Source organism: Carassius carassius, chromosome 4, assembly GCF_963082965.1.
Source record: "Carassius carassius chromosome 4, fCarCar2.1, whole genome shotgun sequence".
NCBI classification, from domain to species: Eukaryota; Metazoa; Chordata; class Actinopteri; order Cypriniformes; family Cyprinidae; genus Carassius; species Carassius carassius.
In genome coordinates, this window is record NC_081758.1 from 710,028 (window position 1) to 732,670 (window position 22,643).

At 43.3% G+C, this 22,643-nt stretch overlaps 1 protein-coding gene across 2 annotated transcripts in view; it reads right to left on the reverse strand.

Moving 5' to 3' along the window:
* Positions 1-22,643, reverse strand: part of kntc1 (kinetochore associated 1) — a 113,942-nt gene that overhangs the window by 19,021 nt on the left and 72,278 nt on the right. For both annotated transcript variants that reach the window (XM_059544220.1, XM_059544212.1), the window contains 10 exons: positions 14,084-14,252; positions 13,939-13,997; positions 13,554-13,770; positions 13,286-13,359; positions 12,572-12,782; positions 12,116-12,228; positions 4,528-4,580; positions 4,314-4,392; positions 1,063-1,187; positions 778-913 (listed from right to left, as the gene is read on the reverse strand). In XM_059544220.1, the coding sequence (XP_059400203.1) occupies positions 778-913; positions 1,063-1,187; positions 4,314-4,392; positions 4,528-4,580; positions 12,116-12,228; positions 12,572-12,782; positions 13,286-13,359; positions 13,554-13,770; positions 13,939-13,997; positions 14,084-14,252 (1,236 nt within the window). The remainder of the gene's footprint in view (positions 1-777; positions 914-1,062; positions 1,188-4,313; positions 4,393-4,527; positions 4,581-12,115; positions 12,229-12,571; positions 12,783-13,285; positions 13,360-13,553; positions 13,771-13,938; positions 13,998-14,083; positions 14,253-22,643) is intronic.

Here is a 22,643-nt window from a genome sequence, read left to right on the forward strand (position 1 = left end):
CAGGGAGGCAGACAAAGACGGAGAAGAGGATAAAGCCACACGCAGTAACACGGTTTGACCAGTGTGGCGCTGTAGCACAAGACTGTAATTCAGCTCTCCTGATGCAAATCAAGAGAAGACAGCGCTTCAGAGCAAACACAGCAGAGCCAAACCTGAAGCTGCGGAGCAGAGTTTGGATGATGATGTAATCTGTGCACTTTTCTCACATTAATGTAATAACAAAAACTGACCGCGGTGTGAAAGCAGCAGTTAAGAAAGCATCTCTTTAAAGTGTTGTGTATGTTTGCAGGAGCTCTGCAGACCCTTAAATCAAACAGCTTTACAGCTTTAAACATGAGCTGAGTCAAAACCAGAGTCAGTGTCGCTTTCAGTGAGAATTACAACTTGATTTTTTTTTATTAAATGGTGAATGAGAGAGTTTCTGTCTGTCATCTCATTTTGTGCTGAAGTGATAACCTTTATTTGTTTGTTAGAATGTACCTTAATTTGAGCTAATTGCAAAAGCTGAATAATCAAAGTCTACTGATTGATCAGTGAAGTAAAATGACAATTAGTCAATTAATCATACCAATAATCGTTAGTTTAATCAATTATCAAAATAATAATTTGTTGCAGCCCTAGTCTCGAGCGTCCTGAGGCAGTTCTGCAGTGATCCAGCGCCTCAGAAGAGCTCGATTCAATCAAAAGCCTGCACAGATTTACAATCGAACCATGCCATATCGATTTTATTCTGATATACTGTGCAGACCTATTTCTAATATTAGTAGTAATATCTACCTGAGGTTCATTGTTGTGGTTCTTCCATAAACCCTTGATCATGCCTTCCTTGGGGCTGCTGATGAACATTTCCAAGGTATAGGGAATGTTCAGGGCCTCCATCTGGGCAAGGTACATGTAGCACTTCAAATAATATCTGTGAAAACATAAGTACATGGTCATTAGGGCTGCAGATTCATTCATAATTAAACAAATGCCAAAAGTGTGTTTGCGTTAACACTGGGCACTTCTATTCTGAACACAAATAAGAGTTAAAGTGAACAGAGTACTGCTGATGCAGCTCACCTGATTTTGCTGCTCGGCTGGTTGGAAAGTGTCTCCAAGGTGGCAGCATCTGCTAAGTGTGTGAGACAGAGCAGAGCTCGACTGCGGTGTTCAAAGGTCAAACGAAGGCCTGATCCTCCCAGGGGCTGAACAGATTAACACGTTAACTGATGGGCTCAGTTTAGTGTTAGCAAGATTCAGCAATGGTTAAGTAACATGGTGAGATACATTTTTTAAAACTTGTATTAAATATCCGCCTCCGGTCCTCTTTGACCCATCCTTCAGGCAGTCTCTTCTTCAGTCATACCTTCGCTTACTCACATTATCAACTCCTCTCTTCACTCTGGAACATTTCCCTCAGCATTCAAGCAGGCTCGGGTAAGCCTACTGCTCAAGAAACCATCTCTAAATCCAGCGCTTCTAGAAAACTACAGACCGGTATCCCTTCTTCCATTCATTGCAAAGACACTTTGCAGAGCGAGCTGTGTTCAACCAGTTTTCTATGTTCCTTGTACAGAACAACCTCCTGGACAGCAACCAATCTGGCTTCAAAAGTGGCCACTCAACTGAGACTGCTCTGCTCTCGGTTACTGAAGCCCTGCGACTAGCAAGAGCAGCTTCAAAATCCTCAGTACTCATCTTACTGGACCTGTCTGCTGCTTTTGACACTGTTTATCACCAGATTCTCCTGTCCACCCTCAGAAAGATGGGCATCTCTGGAACTGCACTCCTGTGGGTTAAGTCCTACCTCTCTGACAGATCCTTCAGGGTGTCTTGGAGGGGTGATGTTTCAAAGTCACAACACCTTGCTACTGGGGTTCCTCAAGGCTCAGTACTTGGACCACTTCTCTTCTCCATCTACATGACGTCATTAGGATCTGTCATTCAGAAGCATGGCTTTTCATATCACTGCTACGCTGATGACACCCAACTCTACCTCTCATTCCAACCAGATAACCCGACGGTAGCTGCTCGCATTTCAGCCTGTCTGAGTGACATTTCTAGCTGGATGAATGACCATCACCTTCAGCTTAACCTTACGAAGACAGAACTCCTGGTGATTCCAGCTAACCCATTGCTTCATCACAACTTCTCTATACAGCTGGGCTCATCAACCATTACTCCTTCGAGGACAGCTAGAAACCTAGGAGTTGTGATGGATCATCAGTTAAGCTTCACAGACCACATTGCTACAACGACCCGGTCCTGCAGGTTTGCCTTATACAACATTAGGAAGATTAGACCCTTCCTGTCAGAGCAAGCCACACAACTTCTTGTCCAAGCTCTTGTTCTCTCCAGACTGGACTATTGTAATGCTCTCCTAGCTCTTCCTGCATGTACTGTCAAGCCTCTGTAACTGATCCAGAATGCAGCAGCGAGGGTTGTCTTCAATGAGCTGAAAAAAGCTCACGTTACTCCTCTCCTCATCAGGTTACACTGGCTACCAGTAGCTGCTTGCATCAAATTCAAGGTACTGATGCTTGCCTACAAGACGACCACTGGCACGGCACCAACTTACCTAAACTCACTGGTTAAATCTTATGTGCCCTCCAGAAGTTTGGGCTCTGCAAGTGAACGACGCCTTGTGGTGCCATCCCAAAGAAGTTCAAAATCACTCTCAAGGACCTTTTCCTGGACTGTACCCAGCTGGTGGAATGACCTCCCAATCTCAATTCGAACAGCCGAGTCTTTACTCATTTTCAAGAAACATCTAAAGACTCATCTTTTTCGCCAGCACTTAACCAAAAACACCTGGCTATGCGTTTTATACTAGACTAACTGAGACTTGTCATGGCACTTGTATACTGTTGTTGTTCTCTTGTTGGTCTGACTGCTTCTATTGTTCTCATTTGTAAGTCGCTTTTGATAAAAGTGTCTGCTAAATGATTAAATGTAACAACACTCCTTACGTCTGATCTAGACAAGTTTTAGTGCCACTTCAGTTCTCTCTTCACAGCAGTTCAGTCAGTGTACTGTTTGAGTACAGGAATTACTCCTGGATATTGGTTTGTTTGAACTCAGAGGGAGTGTCAGCCACATTAAACAAGTTAACAGTTTATTAGAGACGCAAACCGTTTAAAACGATTCAGTTCGATTTGGTGAACTGGTTCAAGAAGATCCGGTTACATCGAATGATTCGTTCGTGAACCGGATATCACAAACTGCTTTGATTTGAACTCTCTCACAACAGACACGGAAGAGAAGACAATGCTGAATAAAGTCGTCGTTTTTTCTATTTTTGGACCAAAATGTATTTTCGATGCTTCAAAATATTCTAACTGACCCTCTGATGTCAAATGGACTACTTTGATGATGTTTTTCTTACCTTTCTGGACATGGACAGTAGACCGTACACACAGCTTCAATGGAGGGACTAAATCTAAAATATCTTAAACTGTGTTCTGAAGATAAACGGGGGTCTCACGGGTTTGGAACGACATGAGGGCGAGTTATTAATTACATAATTTAGATTTTTCGCTGAACTGAACTAATATTTTACATTTTTATTATTTAAAAAAAATAATTAAGTGTATTCATACAATTATCCCAATTGTTAATAGTTTAATTTTTATAGTTATATTATACAAGTCATACATAACTATAAACACACAGACACGCACAGACACACACACACACAAAGACACACACAAAGACACACACACACAGACACACACACACAGACACACACAAAGACACACAAAGACAAACACACACAGACACACACACACAGACACACACACACACAAAGACACACACACACAGACACACACACACAGACACACACAAAGACACACAAAGACAAACACACACAGACACACACACACAGACACACACAAAGACACACACAAAGACACACAAAGACAAACAAAGACAAACACACACAGACACACACACACACACAGACACACACACACACACACACACACACACACACACACACACACAGACAGAGACAGAGACACACACACACAGACACACACATACACACACACACACACACAGAGACACACACACACACACACACACACACACACAGACACACACAGAGACACACACACACACACACACACACACACACACACAGAGACACACACACACACACACAGACAGAGACAGAGACACACACACACAGACACACACAGACACACACACACACACACACAGAGACACACACACACACACACACACACACACACACACACACACACACACACACACACAGACACAGACACACAGACACACAGACACACACACAGTAAAGCGCTCCTCACCCATGTCTGTGCTGTCAGGATGGGGCTGAGCAGTCGAGCACTTATATCCATGGGGTGCATCTGCAGCAAGTACACAACTCTGCAGTAGAAAGAGAAGATTGGGGAGACACATACTTCAGCAGGACTTCTACCACGTTACAGTAATCCACTGGTAATCCACTTGGTTCTGGTACATCAAATGATGTGGTATAATCCCAAAATACTTTATTAGTACCTCATGAGATCAGGATCATCACTTATATCAGTCGCACAGTCCTGATGAATGTCCTACAACAAAGCAAGCATGAACATCAGTCCTGTCTAAGAAGGCTAAATCATAAGCAGATATGTTCAAACTGGGGTTTTGGATGGTCACACTACAGACTTATCGGCTTTCACAAAACAAAAACCAATTCCACAGGAATTATGACAATTAAAATTTTTGTGTGAAGTATCCATTTATCCTTGTCGGCCAACACAGAGTGTGTGACCGCTCACACTTCAGCAGGAGTGAACATGACACCAGTTTACTTTTACATATGCTTTCGTTTAATAGACCTAGTGTGCTTAAAAGATTTATATATGCTGTATTCATTTATTTGTAAGGTTAATGGCATCTCTTAAATTGGTCCAGCCATTTATAAAAAAATAAAAAATAAAAAAATATTGTGAGATTTTATATATACATCTATATGTCATGAAATAAAAAGCCTGCTACCATGAAGTAAGGTGTTATTGAGGCGAGGCCGATTCTGGGTCTAAACGCAGAGACCTGAACTAACTCCTGCTCAACACTTCTGCCAGAGCTCTAGTGTGCTTGAGTCATTCAGCCTGACGGGGGCGCTCCAGTGCTCACTGCATGACTTTACATACATCTAAGAACACACACACATTTATTATATTTATTAGTATTTACAGTCTACAGAATCTGACGCTTCGATTCAAACCGGTTGAAAAAACCGATGCAACCGGATCTTGACTCGAGAACAAGAAAGAGCTCATCGGTTCTCAAATCGGACGTGTCCGACAGAAACGGTTCACGGTTCAGTCAGTGTACTGGTGATCCGAGAACCGATGCAACCGATTCTTCGCAGTGGGCGTGTTCATTCGTCATCTGGCTCGGCTCGGTGTTCATCTTCAGTTCTCTCTTCACAGCAGTTCAGTCAGTGTACTGTTTGAGTAAATGAATTACTCCGGGATATTGGTTTGTTTGAACTCAGAGGGAGTGTCAGCCACATTAAAAAAGTTAACAGCTTAAGTCATTTGTGGATTAATGCGTATTGGAGACGCGAACCGTTTCAAACGATTCAGTTCGATTTGTTAAACTGGTTCAACCGATTCACTGAGAAGAACCGGTTAAACTGAACGATTCGTTGGCGAATCGGACATCATTACTGCACGCTCGACAGCCACTAAACACAAGACAGCGTCAGCGATAATGGCGTTCTCGAACTGAAAGTACCAGCACTACTTCTCGTCAATTGATACTAAAGGCAAGAATGTTTCTGTAACATGCACGCTATGCCCAGGAAAAAATACTTTATCCACGTCTGCCTCAAGCAACTCAAATCTTATGAACCACCTCACATCAACACATGCTAACATGTTACTGTACTGAATATTTAAGAGTTTGGATAGTGTTCTGTTCATTGTGCAGTAACTTTAGGCCTAATATACGGTTACAGAGATTTGCACTAATGGCCAGGTTTCATTTTGTTTCTTTTTACCCAAGTTTAAATTTGTTTGTTGTAATTTTGCACTTTCAATATTTATTTTTAATATGTTTTTATTTCTATGCATATCAAATGGCAGGCTGCAATCTATTGAATTCAAATAAATACAGCATTTTCTAAAATACTTAGTGTTTTTATTCTTCAGTCAGTTAATATAAAGATCTTATATATTAAAGATGTTATACGACGTAATAGAACATAAAAATAACATCACAGTTACTTTGCTGAGTAACTAATTACTTTTACAATGTGATAACTGAGTTACTAACTCAATTACATTTTGGGAGAAATAATTTGTAACTGTAACTAAATAGTTTTTTAAAGTAGGATGACCAACACTGGTGTCAGGATACTGATTCAGAATGTGACACTGAGAACCACAGGGTTATTTAATTATGCACAGACCTTTTTTTCAGGGAGGTGGTGTTTTTATTTATTTTTTATAGTATTATTATAGTTATAAAAATAAGCACCACAACAACTGTCCTGCTAATTTTACATCTGGCTTGTTATTAGACAGGTGTTTTCTCTCTCTCTGCATCAGAAGCTCGTTACTGAATATGGCTCTCAGAATACAGCTTCTTTGCTCTAATTAACACAAATTGATCTGCATGATGCCACTGATTATTTTTATGATTGTGAAGTGAGGAATTAACAGTGTCTCTCTGGAAAAGTGAACTTGGTTAGTCAAGTTAATTCATGGTCAATCTGCACAGAGTTAGTCAGCACAGTCAGCAACTCTGGTTCAAATCAAAAGGTGTGTACTGTGTCCTGTCTGACACAACAAATTTATTAGTATCGATACTTCGAAGAATGACCGCGTTCCAGATTTGTAAGAGACGTATTTCATGTTGGTGTGTGTAACGCACGCTTCCAGTGCCTCCCTATGGACGTCTGTGTTTTTCTCCTCATGCAAGCAGCAAAGAAGCCGCAGCTGTCATGTGACAAACACTACAGCGAGATGCTGCATTAGTGATGCACGGGTCGTCTCATAACCATGTGACAAAAACTGATTAGGCTTTATTAAAATGTGTGCATAATCACATTAACAAATAGTTCGGATGAACAAAGCACAAGGTTTTCTTGCATAATTAACATTTTAATTGTTTGGTCAGACAGTTCATATTATAATATATTCACATTAATAAATCGGGGATTAAACGTGGAGTTATGATGGCGCTCACCAAAGATGGCGCTCACCAAAGATGGCGCTCACCAAAGATGGCGCTCACCAAAGATGGCGCTCCCCGAAGATGGCGCTCCCCAAAGATGGCGCTCCCCAAAGATGGCGCTCCCCAAAGATGGCGCTCCCCAAAGATGGCGCTCCCCAAAGATGGCGCTCCCCAAAGATGGCGCTCCCCAAAGATGGCGCTCCCCAAAGATGGCGCTCCCCGAAGATGGCGCTCCCCGAAGATGGCGCTCCCCGAAGATGGCGCTCCCCGAAGATGGCGCTCCCCGAAGATGGCGCTCACTAAAGATGGCGCTCACCGAAGATGGCGCTCACCGAAGATGGCGCTCACCGAAGATGGCTCTCACCGAAGATGGCGCTCACCGAAGATGGCGCTCACCGAAGATGGCGCTCACCGAAGATGGCGCTCACCGAAGATGGCGCTCACCGAAGATGGCGCTCACCAAAGATGGCGCTCACCAAAGATGGCGCTCACTAACGATGGCTCTCACTGAAGATGGCGCTACCCGAAGATGGCGCTCCCCGAAGATGGCGCTCACCGAAGATGGCGCTCACCAAAGATGGCGCTCACCAAAGATGGCGCTCACCAAAGATGGCGCTAACTACAGATGACAGATGGCGCTCACTACAGATGGCGCTCACTACAGATGGCGCTCACTACAGATGGCGCTCACTACAGATGGCGCTCACTACAGATGGCGCTCACTACAGATGGCGCTCACTACAGATGACAGATGGTGCTCACTACAAATGACGCTCACTACAGATGGCGCACACTAAAGATGGCGCTCACTACAGATGGTGCTCACTACAGATGACAGATGGCGCTCACTACAGATGGTGCTCACTACAGATGACAGATGGCGCTCACTACAGATCGCGCACACTACAGATGGCGCTCACTACAGATCGCGCACACTACAGATGGCGCTCACTACAGATCGCGCACACTACAGATGGCGCTCACTACAGATGACAGATGGCGCTCACTACAGATCGCGCACACTAAAGATGGCGCTTACTACAGATGACGCTCACTACAGATGACAGATGGCGCACACTACAGATGACAGATGGCGCTCACTACAGATGACGCTCACTACAGATGGCGCTCACTACAGATGGCGCTCACTACAGATGGCGCACGCTAAAGATGACGCTCACTACAGATGACGCTCACTACAGATGACAGATGGCGCTCAATACAGATGAAGCTCACTACAGATGGCGCTCACTACAGATGGCGCTCACTACAGATGGCAGATGGCGCTCACTACAGATCGCGCACACTAAAGATGGCGCTCACTACAGATGACGCTCACTACAGATGACAGATTGCGCTCACTACAGATGGCGCTCACTACAGATGGCGCACACTACAGATGGCGCTCACTACAGATGACAGATGGCGCTCACTACAGATGGCGCTCACTACAGATGGCGCACACCACAGATGGCGCACACCACAGATGGCGCACACTAAAGATGGCGCTCACTACAGATGACAGATGGCGCTCACTACAGATGGCGCTCACTACAGATGACAGATGGCGCTCACTACAGATGACGCTCACTACAGATGGCGCACACTAAAGATGGCGCTCACTACAGATGGCGCTCAGTAAAGATGGCGCTCACTACAGATGGCGCTCACTACAGATGGCGCTCACTACAGATGGCGCACACTAAAGATGACAGATGGCGCTCACTACAGATGGCGCTCACTACAGATGGCGCTCACTACAGATGGCGCACACTAAAGATGGCGCTCACTACAGATGACGCTCACTACACTACAGATGGCGCTCACTACAGATGGCACACACTAAAGATGGCGCTCACTACAGATGACGCTCACTACAAATGACAGATGGCGCTCACTACAGATGGCGCACACTAAAGATGGCGCTCACTACAGATGACAGATGGCGCTCACTACAGATGACGCTCACTACAGATGGCACACACTAAAGATGACGCTCACTACAAATGACAGATGGCGCTCACTACCGGTGGCGCTCACTACCGATGGCGCTCACTACCGATGGCGCTCACTACAGATGACAGATGGCGCTCACTACAGATGGCACTCACTACAGATGGCACTCACTACCGATGGCGCTCACTACAGATGACAGATGGCACTCACTACAGATGGCACTCACTGCAGATGGCGCTCACTACAGATGGCGCTCACTACAGATGGCGCTCACTACAGATGGCGCTCACTACAAATGACAGATGGCGCTCACTACCAATGGCGCTCACTACAGATGGCGCTCACTACCGATGGCGCTCACTACAGATGGCGCTCACTACAGATGGCGCTCACTACAGATGGCGCACACTACAGATGGCGCTCACTACAGATGGCGCTCACTACAGATGGCGCTCACTACAGATGACAGATGGCGCTCACTACAGATGACAGATGGCGCTCACTACAGATGACAGATGGCGCTCAGTAAAGATGGCGCTCACTACAGATGGCGCTCACTACAGATAGCTCACTACAGATGCCAGATTGCGCTCACTACAGATGACAGATGGCGCACACTAAAGATGGCGCTCACTACAGATGGCGCTCAGTAAAGATGTCGCACACTACAGATGGTGCTCACTACAGATGACAGATGGCACTCACTTCAGATGGCGCTCACTACAGATGGCGCACACTACAGATGGCGCACACTACAGATGGCGCTCACTACAGATGGCGCTCACTACAGATGGCGCTCACTACAGATGGCGCTCACTACAGATGGCGCTCACTACAGATGAAAGATGGCGCTCACTACAGATGGCGCTCACTACAGATGACAGATGGCGCTCACTACAGATGACAGATGGCGCACACTAAAGATGGCGCTCACTACAGATGGCGCTCACTACAGATGGCGCACACTACAGATGGCGCACACTACAGATGGCGCTCACTACAGATGGCGCACACTACAGATGGCGCACACTACAGATGGCGCACACTACAGATGGCGCACACTACAGATGGCGCTCACTACAGATGGCGCTCACTACAGATGGCGCTCACTAAAGATGGCGCTCACTACAGATGACGCTCACTACAAATGACAGATGGCGCTCACTACCGATGGCGCTCACTACAGATGGCGCTCACTACAGATGGCGCTCACTACCGATGGCGCTCACTACCGATGGCGCTCACTACCGATGGCGCTCACTACCGATGGCGCTCACTACAGATGGCGCTCACTACAGATGGTGCTCACTACAGATGGCGCACACTACAGATGGCGCACACTACAGATGGCGCTCACTACAGATGGCGCTCACTACAGATGGCGCTCACTACAGATGACAGATGGCGCTCACTACAGATGACAGATGGCGCTCACTACAGATGACAGATGGCGCTCAGTAAAGATGGCGCTCACTACAGATGGCGCTCACTACAGATAGCTCACTACAGATGCCAGATTGCGCTCACTACAGATGACAGATGGCGCACACTAAAGATGGCGCTCACTACAGATGGCGCTCCGTAAAGATGGCGCACACTACAGATGGTGCTCACTACAGATGACAGATGGCACTCACTTCAGATGGCGCTCACTACAGATGGCGCTCACTACAGATGGCGCACACTACAGATGGCGCACACTACAGATGCCGCTCACTACAGATGGCGCTCACTACAGATGGCGCTCACTACAGATGGCGCTCACTACAGATGAAAGATGGCGCTCACTACAGATGGCGCTCACTACAGATGACAGATGGCGCTCACTACAGATGACAGATGGCGCACACTAAAGATGGCGCTCACTACAGATGGCGCTCACTACAGATGGCGCACACTACAGATGGCGCACACTACAGATGGCGCACACTACAGATGGCGCTCACTACAGATGGCGCTCACTACAGATGGCGCACACTACAGATGGCGCTCACTACAGATGGCGCTCACTACAGATGGCGCTCACTACAGATGGCGCTCACTAAAGATGGCGCTCACTAAAGATGGCGCTCACTACAGATGACAGATTGCGCTCACTACAGATGACGCTCACTACAGATGGCGCTCAGTAAAGATGGCGCTCACTACAGATGGCGCTCAGTAAAGATGGCGCTCACTACAGATGGCGCTCAGTAAAGATGGCGCTCACTACAGATGGCGCTCAGTAAAGATGGCGCTCAAAGCTCACTGGCTGAGTTTTCTCCTCTGAAAGGAAAGGTTGCACAACTGACAGAATAAGCTACAATATCTGATATATTGCTGCTAAATTTTATTTGCTTTTTTGTTTTGTTTTTTTACCTTGAATACCATTGCTTAAATTGATATTATTTATATTTTGATATTTAATCTTTGGAGTTCAGAAACATTGAATAAAAATATGAACAGTGATTATATTAAACAAAGTTCAGAATCAAGATAAAGTTATTACTCTTACGTTTCTTATGCTAACAGATAATGGTGCTAAACTTTCACTTTCACTTTCCACTTTTCACTTTTAAAATTTAATTTATGTCGTTGCTCGAATTGTTTTTTTAGATTGTTAAATGTCATATTTTGTTCAAATGTTTAACATATATGCTGTTCATATGTTCATTTATTAGTGTGTTATATGATTAGAACTGATATTTGAGAGTGTATTTTCCCCTTTCAGGAAATATCGAAAAAGTATCGAAATCGCAATTCTTGACTTGGTATCGGTATCGAAACATAATTTTGGTATTGTTACAACACTATAGGGTTTAGATGGTGTTTTCATCTCGTCTCTGTATAACAGATATTAAAGTACTTTAATGTAATGAAAGTGTTTATCACCGTGTTCCTCTACTCTGTAAACACAGGACAACAGTAAGATCTACTGCAGCAGATACATGTGTTTGTTCCTCAGAAGACTCTGCAGTGTTACCTTTCCATTGGACTGTCCTGTCTGACACAACCACTTCTCCAGAAGAATGTTCCGGATCTTCAGAAGATCCACAGCATTGATGGACGCAATGTCTCTGGCCACGCTGTGAATATCTGTCCAATTACAGAACGAGCAGAGTTTAAATACAAACGACTACACACTCACACACACACACACACACACACACACACACACACACACACACAGACACACACTCTGCAGCTGATCTTAATATTTCTGTGGATCCCCCCCACCCCCAATATTATTTATTTGATTTTCTTTCTTTTTTTGACTGTGACAATACATTTTAAACAGCCTGTCAAAGTGACAAATGATCATTTGTAGGTCAAAAAAGAAAACAGAACAGTTTTTTAGTGATAACTGAATAGTTTTGACTGTGATTGTATGAGCCCAATGAAGAGACACAGTGTAGTGCCAGTAGAGCACTAGTGTTACCGGGGTAGTGGAGTCCAGCAGGGCTTGTCATGCGCTCCAGCACCGAGCTGTGCTCAAACAGAGCCACGATGAGCCTCGCTGGCAGCCCTGTGAGCTTCAGCAGCTCTGGAGAGCCCAGCTGAGACGACAGCAGAGCGTTCTCTGTGGCCGAGCGCTGATACTGCAGCTGCAGCTTCGAGATCAGAGCTTCACCTCGAGTCTGAAGACTGTCCTGGGGAAGAAACACACAAACACTCCTCTCCGTAAACAGCACCAGCAACAGTTAGATAACACAGCTGCTTCATGCTCTGAGTCAGTTAGACATAGCATGCTCTGTGTGAGTCTGCACTCGTTCGTCAGCTAGCCATCATCAGGAGACAGAAGCCCAGGCCACTTTCTTACACACACTTACTCCGAAGGACTGATTATTACTCATCTTCAGGGCTATGAGTTCATAAAAACAACAAATAATATTTTTTGCATTATCTAAAAATGTTAAATGCTATGTTATGAATGTTTTTGGTTGGTCTTTTCATTAGCAGTGTTTTTCAGTAGATTTGATTTGAGTTTATATTTATGAATGAACTTGAGCAGGAACAAAGAGACGTGTGTTTCCTGATCTTGTTCTAGTCGTTTAATATCACACAGAACACAGTGAAAGCACAAAGGGTTTTACATACATAATGTGTCCCAAAATCAATATGATATTTTACTTCCTCTGAGAATCCAGCATACCTCCAGCGTCTCAGACTGCAGTAACTTGTGCACGAGCTCCAAGCTGAACTTCAGGAAATCTGTCTTCTGTGCACCTGGAACCAAACAATTACAAAAAAGACAGACGGAAAAATAAAATATAATTCATTTCATTTGTAATGTGCTGCCTTCACTCAGGTCCATCACAGAATATGAGTGCCAGCGTGTGTGAAGGACATGTTCAGTGGTGTGTATTCTGATATGACACACACATGAGAGTGATGAAGCGTGGTGCTGACCCCTGACTGACCTGCAGGAAGCTCCTGGGCTATCTTATGGACCGTGGCTGCGGCGAGCTCCAGATTCTGGATGCACAGAGCGTGTGTAAAGATACTCTGAGTCACACGAGACAAGTCTTTACTGGGAGCAGGCATCAGGCTTCTCTTGGACGGATCCGTCAGCAGAGGCAACAGACTCTTCTTGAACACATGGTTCACAGCTAGAACATACAGCTTATCAGGGTTCACCTGGGGAAAACAAACCAGAAAAACACTGCACACATCTCCATTTGGTTTAGTCCCTAGTATGAGTTTATTATATTCACATAACACATGATTTAAACACACCACCTAACTAACTAAACAATAATAACACCCTGGCATGCAGAAACAGAAACGCTCCTTCATGTGTGTCACCTTCATGAGTTTACAGATGAGGAGCAGCGTGGGTAAAGTGTCCTCACTGAGTTCTGGAGCTGTGGAGGACACATCACATTACAACAGAGAATAAGGCACTCATTCAGGATGAAATACACGGCAGAGCCAGGTCTCTGATACACACAGACAATCTTCCAGAAGGCGTGGTTGTTCTGGAAGAGCAGATGAAAGGGCAGGCGTGTGTGAGCCAGAGCCGTGGGTTCTAGAGCGTTCTCCAGGAGATACGAGCTCTCCAGGTCAGTGGGAGCAGAGATCCTTCTGTGTGACTTCAGATGCTGCAGCAATCCCACCATCTGCAAAACACATCATCAGAACACATGATAACACATCAAAACACTACACCACACCAAACACAACATCACACCACATCACAACATCACACCACATCACATCACATCACATCACATCACATCACATCACGAATCACAACACATCACATCACATCACCACAACATCATACATCACAACACATCAGGGATGGAAATTAACTGTTTTGACCAGTGGCCACTGTGTCTGCTGGATTTCAAAATCTACCAGCCACTCAATGTTTTTACCAGCCAATTTCTTGTTTTTAACCGACAATGTGTAACTGCATGTGATGCTCAGATGTTGTCTATCTAGGCAGCTTACTAGGTTTTGAAACAGCCGACTCTTGCTGAAGCGGCTCATTCTCTCAGCTCCGTAGCCCAACCGGATGATACTGCACTGTTTTCGTACACATTAATAATGTATTTAACTCCAAAGGAAAGGATTCAAGTATTTGTCTGTATAAGTGAATTCTTTTTTAATTTTTTTTTGTGGTTGAGGGAACACGTGGGGAAAAGTCCCCTGTTCAACACTGTATCACTGAAGTAAATCTTGACTCGCAAACTTTTACACCATCCTGCACTCATTCACATTCTTGCCTGCGGGTGTCGCTGTTGGACAGTGTTTTCTCTACTTCCTGTTGGCCTTGTGTAACATTTTGTAGCTCCGTGTAACTGTTTTTATTTTATTTTTTTCTCTAGAATCTTTATCTTACTATCACTCTCTGTTTTTTTAAAGTGGTAAAATATAACTTAATTCACACCATATTTCTGATATTATCGATCAATCTTATCAGATTAACTTTGATCGTTCACTTTTAATTTATATCCGTGAGTGCAGTACACCTGCAAAGCGTTAGCACTCGTTAGCTTGTCATTAGCGTCTTCATTCGAACCTATCGCTGTATTCTTTTCTCCTCTCCCTCGCTCCAGTTTTTCACAAGTTCATCAAACAACCGCAGTAAGAATTTTCATCAAGCACGGTGGGTAATGGCTTCTCCTATCATTGTTTCTTGCACCTCTTGCCACATGTACAGTTTATCTATCTCTGTCGCTGATGAGGGATTCACATGTGATAAATGCAGGGAAATAGTTAGGCTGACAGAGAAGATTTCAGAATTAGAGACACGCATCCAAACTTTAATTGAGGACAGTAAGAATGTTAGGGCTCTAGATACGGCTTTGGATGCGTCTAGCTCAGGGATTCCTGTACATTGTTCGGTTCCGGAAACAGAGCCCCAGCAGCAGGGCAACTGGGTGACGGTGAGGCAGCGTAGTCGTGGGTCAAAACACCGCTCTTCTGTTCCGATCAAAACATTAAACAGGTTCTACCCACTCAGTGATGCACCCACTGAGAAACCTGATGAAAGTGCTCTAGTTATTGGTGATTCTATTGTACGGAACGTGAATATAGAGACACCAGCCACCATAGTCAAATGTTTACCGGGAGCCAGAGCGCCTGACATCTTGGCAAATTTAAAAGTGCTGGCTAATGCTAAACGTAAATACAGTAAGATTGTTATTCATGCCGGCGCTAATGATGTTCGACTTCGCCAGTCGGAGATCACTAAAAATAACATTAAAGAGGTGTGTGAACTTGCAAGCACGATGTCAGACACTGTAATATGCTCTGGTCCCCTCCCTGCTTACCGTGGTGATGAGATGCATAGCAGATTGTCATCACTCAATGGCTGGATGTCTAAGTGGTGCCCACAGAATAACATAGGTTTCATAGACAATTGGACGAGCTTTTGGGGCAGACCTGACCTGTTTAAAAGAGATGGTCTTCATCCCTCCTGGGGTGGCGCCACTCTTCTCTCTAGAAATATGGCAAATAGTCTTAGTGTTTATACTTGACTAACTGGGGCCCAGGTCAGGAAGCAGACAGACTGGCTAAACCGACCGTCTGCTAGCTGCCTCCCGTCACAGAGGTCAGTTAATTCTCAGCACATAGAGACTCTTTCACCTAGATATCACACTATAGAGACTGTGTCTGTTCCCCGAACTAGAAAATACAAAAAACGTCCAAACCAGGTTAAGATTAACAATTTAATTGAGGTTCAACAAATAAAAAACAGAAGCAATATGGATAAACAAATGATAAAGCTTGGCTTACTGATTATCAGATCCCTTTCTACGAAAACACTTTTTGTAAATAATATGATCACTGATCATAATATAGATGTACTCTGTTTGACAGAAACCTGGCTAAAACCTGATGATTACATTATTTTAAATGAGTCCACCCCCCAAGATTACTGTTATAAACATGAGCCACGTCTAAAAGGCAAAGGTGGAGGTGTTGCTTCAATTTATAACAACGTTTTCAGGATTTCTCAGAGGGCAGGCTACAAGTATAACTCGTTTGAAGTAATGGTACTTCATATAACATTATCCAGAGAAACAAATGTTAATGATAAATCCCCTGTTATGTTTGTACTGGCTACTGTATACAGGCCACCAGGGCACCATACAGACTTTATTAAAGAGTTTGGTGATTTTACATCCGAGTTAGTTCTGGCTGCAGATAAAGTTTTAATAGTTGGTGATTTTAATATCCATGTTGATAATGAAAACGATGCATTGGGATCAGCATTTATAGACATTCTGAACTCTATTGGTGTTAGACAACACGTTTCAGGACCTACTCATTGTCGAAATCATACTCTAGATTTAATACTGTCACATGGAATTGATGTTGATGGTGTTGAAATTATACAGCCAAGTGATGATATCTCAGATCATTATTTAGTTCTTTGCAAAATTCATATAGCCAAAATTGTAAATTCTACTTCTTGTTACAAGTATGGAAGAACCATCATTTCTAACACAAAAGACTGCTTTTTAAGTTATCTTCCTAATGTATCCAAATTCCTTAGCATATCCAAAACCTCAGAACAACTTGATGATGTAACAGAAACTATGGACTCTCTCTTTTCTAGCACTTTAAATAAAGTTGCTCCTTTACGCTTAAGGAAGGTTAAGGAAAACAGTTTGACACCATGGTATAATGAGCATACTCGCACCCTAAAGAGAGCAGCCCGAAAAATGGAGCGCAGCTGGAGGAAAACAAAACTAGAGGTATTTCGTATTGCTTGGCGGGAAAGTAACATATCCTACAGAAAAGCATTAAAAACTGCTAGATCCGATTACTTTTCTTCTCTTTTAGAAGAAAACAAACATAACCCCAGGTATTTATTCAATACAGTGGCTAAATTAACGAAAAATAAAGCCTCAACAAGTGTTGACATTTCCCAACACCACAGCAGTAATGAGTTTATGAACTACTTTACTTCTAAAATCGATACTATTAGAGATAAAATTGCAACCATTCAGCCGTCAGCTACAGTATCACATCAGACAGTGCACTATAGACCCCCTGAGGAACAGTTCCACTCATTCTCTACCATAGGAGAGGAAGAATTGTATAAACTTGTTAAATCATCTAAACCAACAACATGTATGTTAGACCCTATACCATCTAAGCTCCTGAAAGAGGTGCTTCCAGAAGTCATAGATCCTCTTCTGACTATTATTAATTCCTCATTGTCATTAGGACATGTCCCCAAAACCTTCAAACTGGCTGTTATTAAGCCTCTCATCAAAAAACCACAACTTGACCCCAAAGAACTAGTTAATTATAGACCAATCTCGAATCTCCCTTTTCTGTCCAAGATACTAGAAAAGGTGGTATCCACACAATTATATTCCTTCTTAGAGAAAAATGGTATATGTGAGGATTTCCAGTCAGGATTTAGACCGTATCATAGTACTGAGACTGCTCTTCTTAGAGTTACAAATGATCTGCTCTTATCATCTGATCGTGGGTGTATCTCTCTATTAGTTTTATTGGATCTTAGTGCTGCGTTTGACACAATTGACCACAACATTCTTTTGCATAGACTTGAACACTTTGTTGGCATCAGTGGAAGTGCATTAGCATGGTTTAAATCGTACTTATATGACCGCCATCAGTTCTTAGCAGTGAATGAAGATGTATCCTATCGATCACAAGTGCAGTATGGAGTACCTCAAGGCTCAGTACTAGGGCCGCTACTCTTCACGCTTTATATGTTACCCTTGGGAGATATCATCAGGAAACATGGTGTTAGCTTTCACTGTTATGCTGATGATACTCAGCTCTATATTTCTTCGCAGCCCGGTGAAACACACCAATTTGAAAAACTAATGGATTGCATAGTCGATATAAAAAACTGGATGACGAGTAATTTCTTACTGCTAAATTCTGAAAAAACAGAGGTGTTAATTATAGGACCTAAAAACTCCGCTTGTAATAACCTAGAACATTGTCTAAGACTTGATGGTTGCTCTGTCAATTCTTCGTCATCAGTTAGGAACCTAGGTGTGCTACTTGATCGCAATCTTTCCTTAGAAAGCCACGTTTCTAGCATTTGTAAAACTGCATTTTTCCATCTCAAAAATATATCTAAATTACGGCCTATGCTCTCAATGTCAAATGCAGAAATGTTAATCCATGCATTTATGACCTCAAGGTTAGATTATTGTAATGCTTTATTGGGTGGTTGTTCTGCACGCTTAGTAAACAAACTACAGCTAGTCCAAAATGCAGCAGCAAGAGTTCTTACTAGAACCAGGAAGTATGCCCATATTAGCCCGGTCCTGTCAACACTGCACTGGCTCCCTATCAAGCATCGCATAGATTTTAAAATATTGCTTATTACTTATAAAGCCCTGATTGGTTTAGCACCTCAGTATTTGAATGAGCTCCTTTTACATTATAATCCTCTACGTCCGCTACGTTCTCAAAACTCAGGCAATTTGATAATACCTAGAATATCAAAATCAACTGCAGGCGGCAGATCCTTTTCCTATTTGGCGCCCAAACTCTGGAATAACCTACCTAACATTGTTCGGGAGGCAGACACACTCTTGCAGTTTAAATCTAGATTAAAGACCCATCTCTTTAACCTGGCATACACATAACATACTAATATGCTTTTATTATCCAAATCCGTTAAAGGATTTTTAGGCTGCATTAATTAGGTAAACCGGAACCGGAAACACTTCCCATAACAACCTATGTACTTGCTACATCATTAGAAGAATGGCATCTACGCTAATACTTGTCTGTTTCTCTCTTGTTCCGAGGTCACCGTGGCCACCAGATCCAGTCTGTGTCCAGATCAGAGGGTCACTGCAGTCACCCGGATCCAGTACGTATCCAGACCAGATGCTGGATCAGCACCTAGAAAGGACCTCTACATCCCTGAAAGACAGCGGAGACCAGGACAACTAGAGCCCCAGATACAGATCCCCTGTAAAGACCTTGTCTCAGAGGAGCACCAGGACAAGACCACAGGAAACAGATGATTCTTCTGCACAATCTGACTTTGCTGCAGCCTGGAATTGAACTACTGGTTTCGTCTGGTCAGAGGAGAACTGGCTCCCCAACTGAGCCTGGTTTCTCCCAAGGTTTTTTTCTCCATTCTGTCACCGATGGAGTTTCGGTTCCTTGCCGCAGTCGCCTCTGGCTTGCTTAGTTGGGGACACTTCATCTACAGCGATATCGTTGACTTGATTGCAAATAAATGGACAGACACTATTTAACTGAACAGAGATGACATAACTGAATCCAATGATGAACTGCCTTTAACTATCATCTTTGCATTATTGACACTGTTTTCCTAATGAATGTTGTTCAGTTGCTTTGACGCAATGTATTTTGTTTAAAGCGCTATATAAATAAAGGTGACATTGAGATTGACATCGACAAACAAGCGCAGAGCGTTTTTAATACATCGTTTTATGCGTCTCATCACGCCAGAGCTGTCAAACGTGTGTAGTGATACAATGTTGTTTCTACATAACTTACAACCCTCTACGCCTACGGACACTTTGGCAATTGAATCGCCATTGGCTGGTAATTATTTTAGTTTACTGGCCAGTCAGTTAAGCTTTATAATAATCAAGTATAATTTAACAATAAAACTTTAGTAAGTAGAAGTAAACTTGATAATCATGTTTGAATGATTATAAGTCCTTTTAACTGAACATTTTAACTGGACCGGTGGTGGTGCTTTTTTGGTCATTCAATGTTTCTGTAAAAAAAAAAAAAATAAAAAAAATAATAATAATACTTTTGGGGAAAAAACTTGCAAAACTCCTGATAAGATAATAATATTAATACGAATCCTACTAATAAAAACTATAAAACACACTAAGGATTAATGAGCTGCTGGATTTATGAATATTAATCAGGTTTTGTGTGTTCATTCGAACTGATTTGCTGAAATCAAAACAGGGACGATAATAGGTGAGCGCCAGCCAATGAGATTGCCTTTCGCGCATTAACTCCACCCACTACCGGAAAACCCAGCTGTTCTTAAGATCTGAAGTCTATAGGCACGCCTTTATTTAGACAGGAAAATACAACAAATAATATTGTTTAAATGTAGCACGTCAATCCCCTCTCTCTCTCTCTGTGAGTGAGAGAGCGACGGCGATTTGTGCGCCGTAACACTAGAGTTCACGGTACATTATACAGGTGCGTTGTTTGGAGTCATTGAGGAAAAAAAAAGCACAGATCGTCTGACGGAGAGTCAGAGAGTGTTTGCGAGTGAAAATATCTGTGCTAAACTTAGCCTCCAACTAACACACTGGCGAGTAAAATCAGAGAATTTATTAGCCATTGTCTTCGATATTAGAGATCATTTAGTAGCCAGAAGGAAGAGTCGCAATGTAAAGGGTTGACTTAGCCTACTGGCCACAGAGCTAACTTCTGAAAAAGTACTTGAAGAATCTAAAATGTTGCAGAATGCTGGAGCAAAATGAACTTACCGGGGTCTGACAGAGACCTGACAGTATGCGGAAACTTGTGCGCAATAACAAATTCAACTCTTCACACGATCTTGTATATCATGAGTGCATGCTATAAAACATACTGTAAATAACCAACCAATATATCACTCCGCCAGCGGCACTAACTTCAGCTGCAAACACTGCACTGGGAACAACGCCGCAGTTTTGAGCTCGGTTTACACCGCCTTTCTCCACGGAGCTGCTTCAGATGATATTACACAGATGATATTGCGTGTTTTACACACCAGGGATGGAAATTAACTTTTTTCCCACCGGCTGGGTGAAACAGTATGCTATTTTCAATTATCCGCCACAGTGGCTGGTAGGTGAAGCGAGTTTACCCGCTAATTTCCATCCCTGCAACACATCATAGCACACCACATCATACATCACAACACCACAACATCATACACCACACACACATCACATATCATACATCACATCATATCACACCACACCACACCACACCATCATACATCACATCACATCACATCACACACATCACCACACCATCATACATCACACACATCACATCACACCACATCACATCACATATCACCACACCACAACATCATACATCACATCACATATCACACCACAACATCACACACATCACCACACCACAACATCATACATCACATCACATCACATCACATCACATCACACACATCACCACAACATCATACATCACATCACACACATCACCACACCACAACATCATACATCACAACATCATACATCACATCACACACATCACACCACAACATCATACATCACATCACACACATCACCACACCACAACATCATACGTCACATCACATCACACACATCACCACACCACAACATCATACATCACACACATCACCACACCACAACATCATACATCACATCACACACATCACACCACATCACACCACAACATCATACATCACATCACACACATCACCACACCACAACATCATACGTCACATCACATAACACACATCACCACACCACAACATCATACATCACACACATCACCACACCACAACATCATACATCACATCACACCACACACATCACCACACCACAACATCATACGTCACATCACATCACATCACCACACCACAACATCATACGTCACATCACATCACATCACCACACCACAACATCATACGTCACATCACATCACATCACCACACCACAACATCATACATCCCACACATCACCACACCACAACATCACACACATCACATCACACACATCATACCACAACATCATACATCACACACATCACCACACCACAACATCATACATCACTTCACATCACACACATCATACATCACAACATCATACGTCACATCACATCACATCACCACACCACAACATCATACATCACACACATCACCACACCACAACATCATACATCACATCACACCACAACATCATACATCACATCACACACATCACCACACCACAACATCATACATCACTTCACATCACACATCACATCACACACATCACACCACAACATCATACATCACATCACACACATCACCA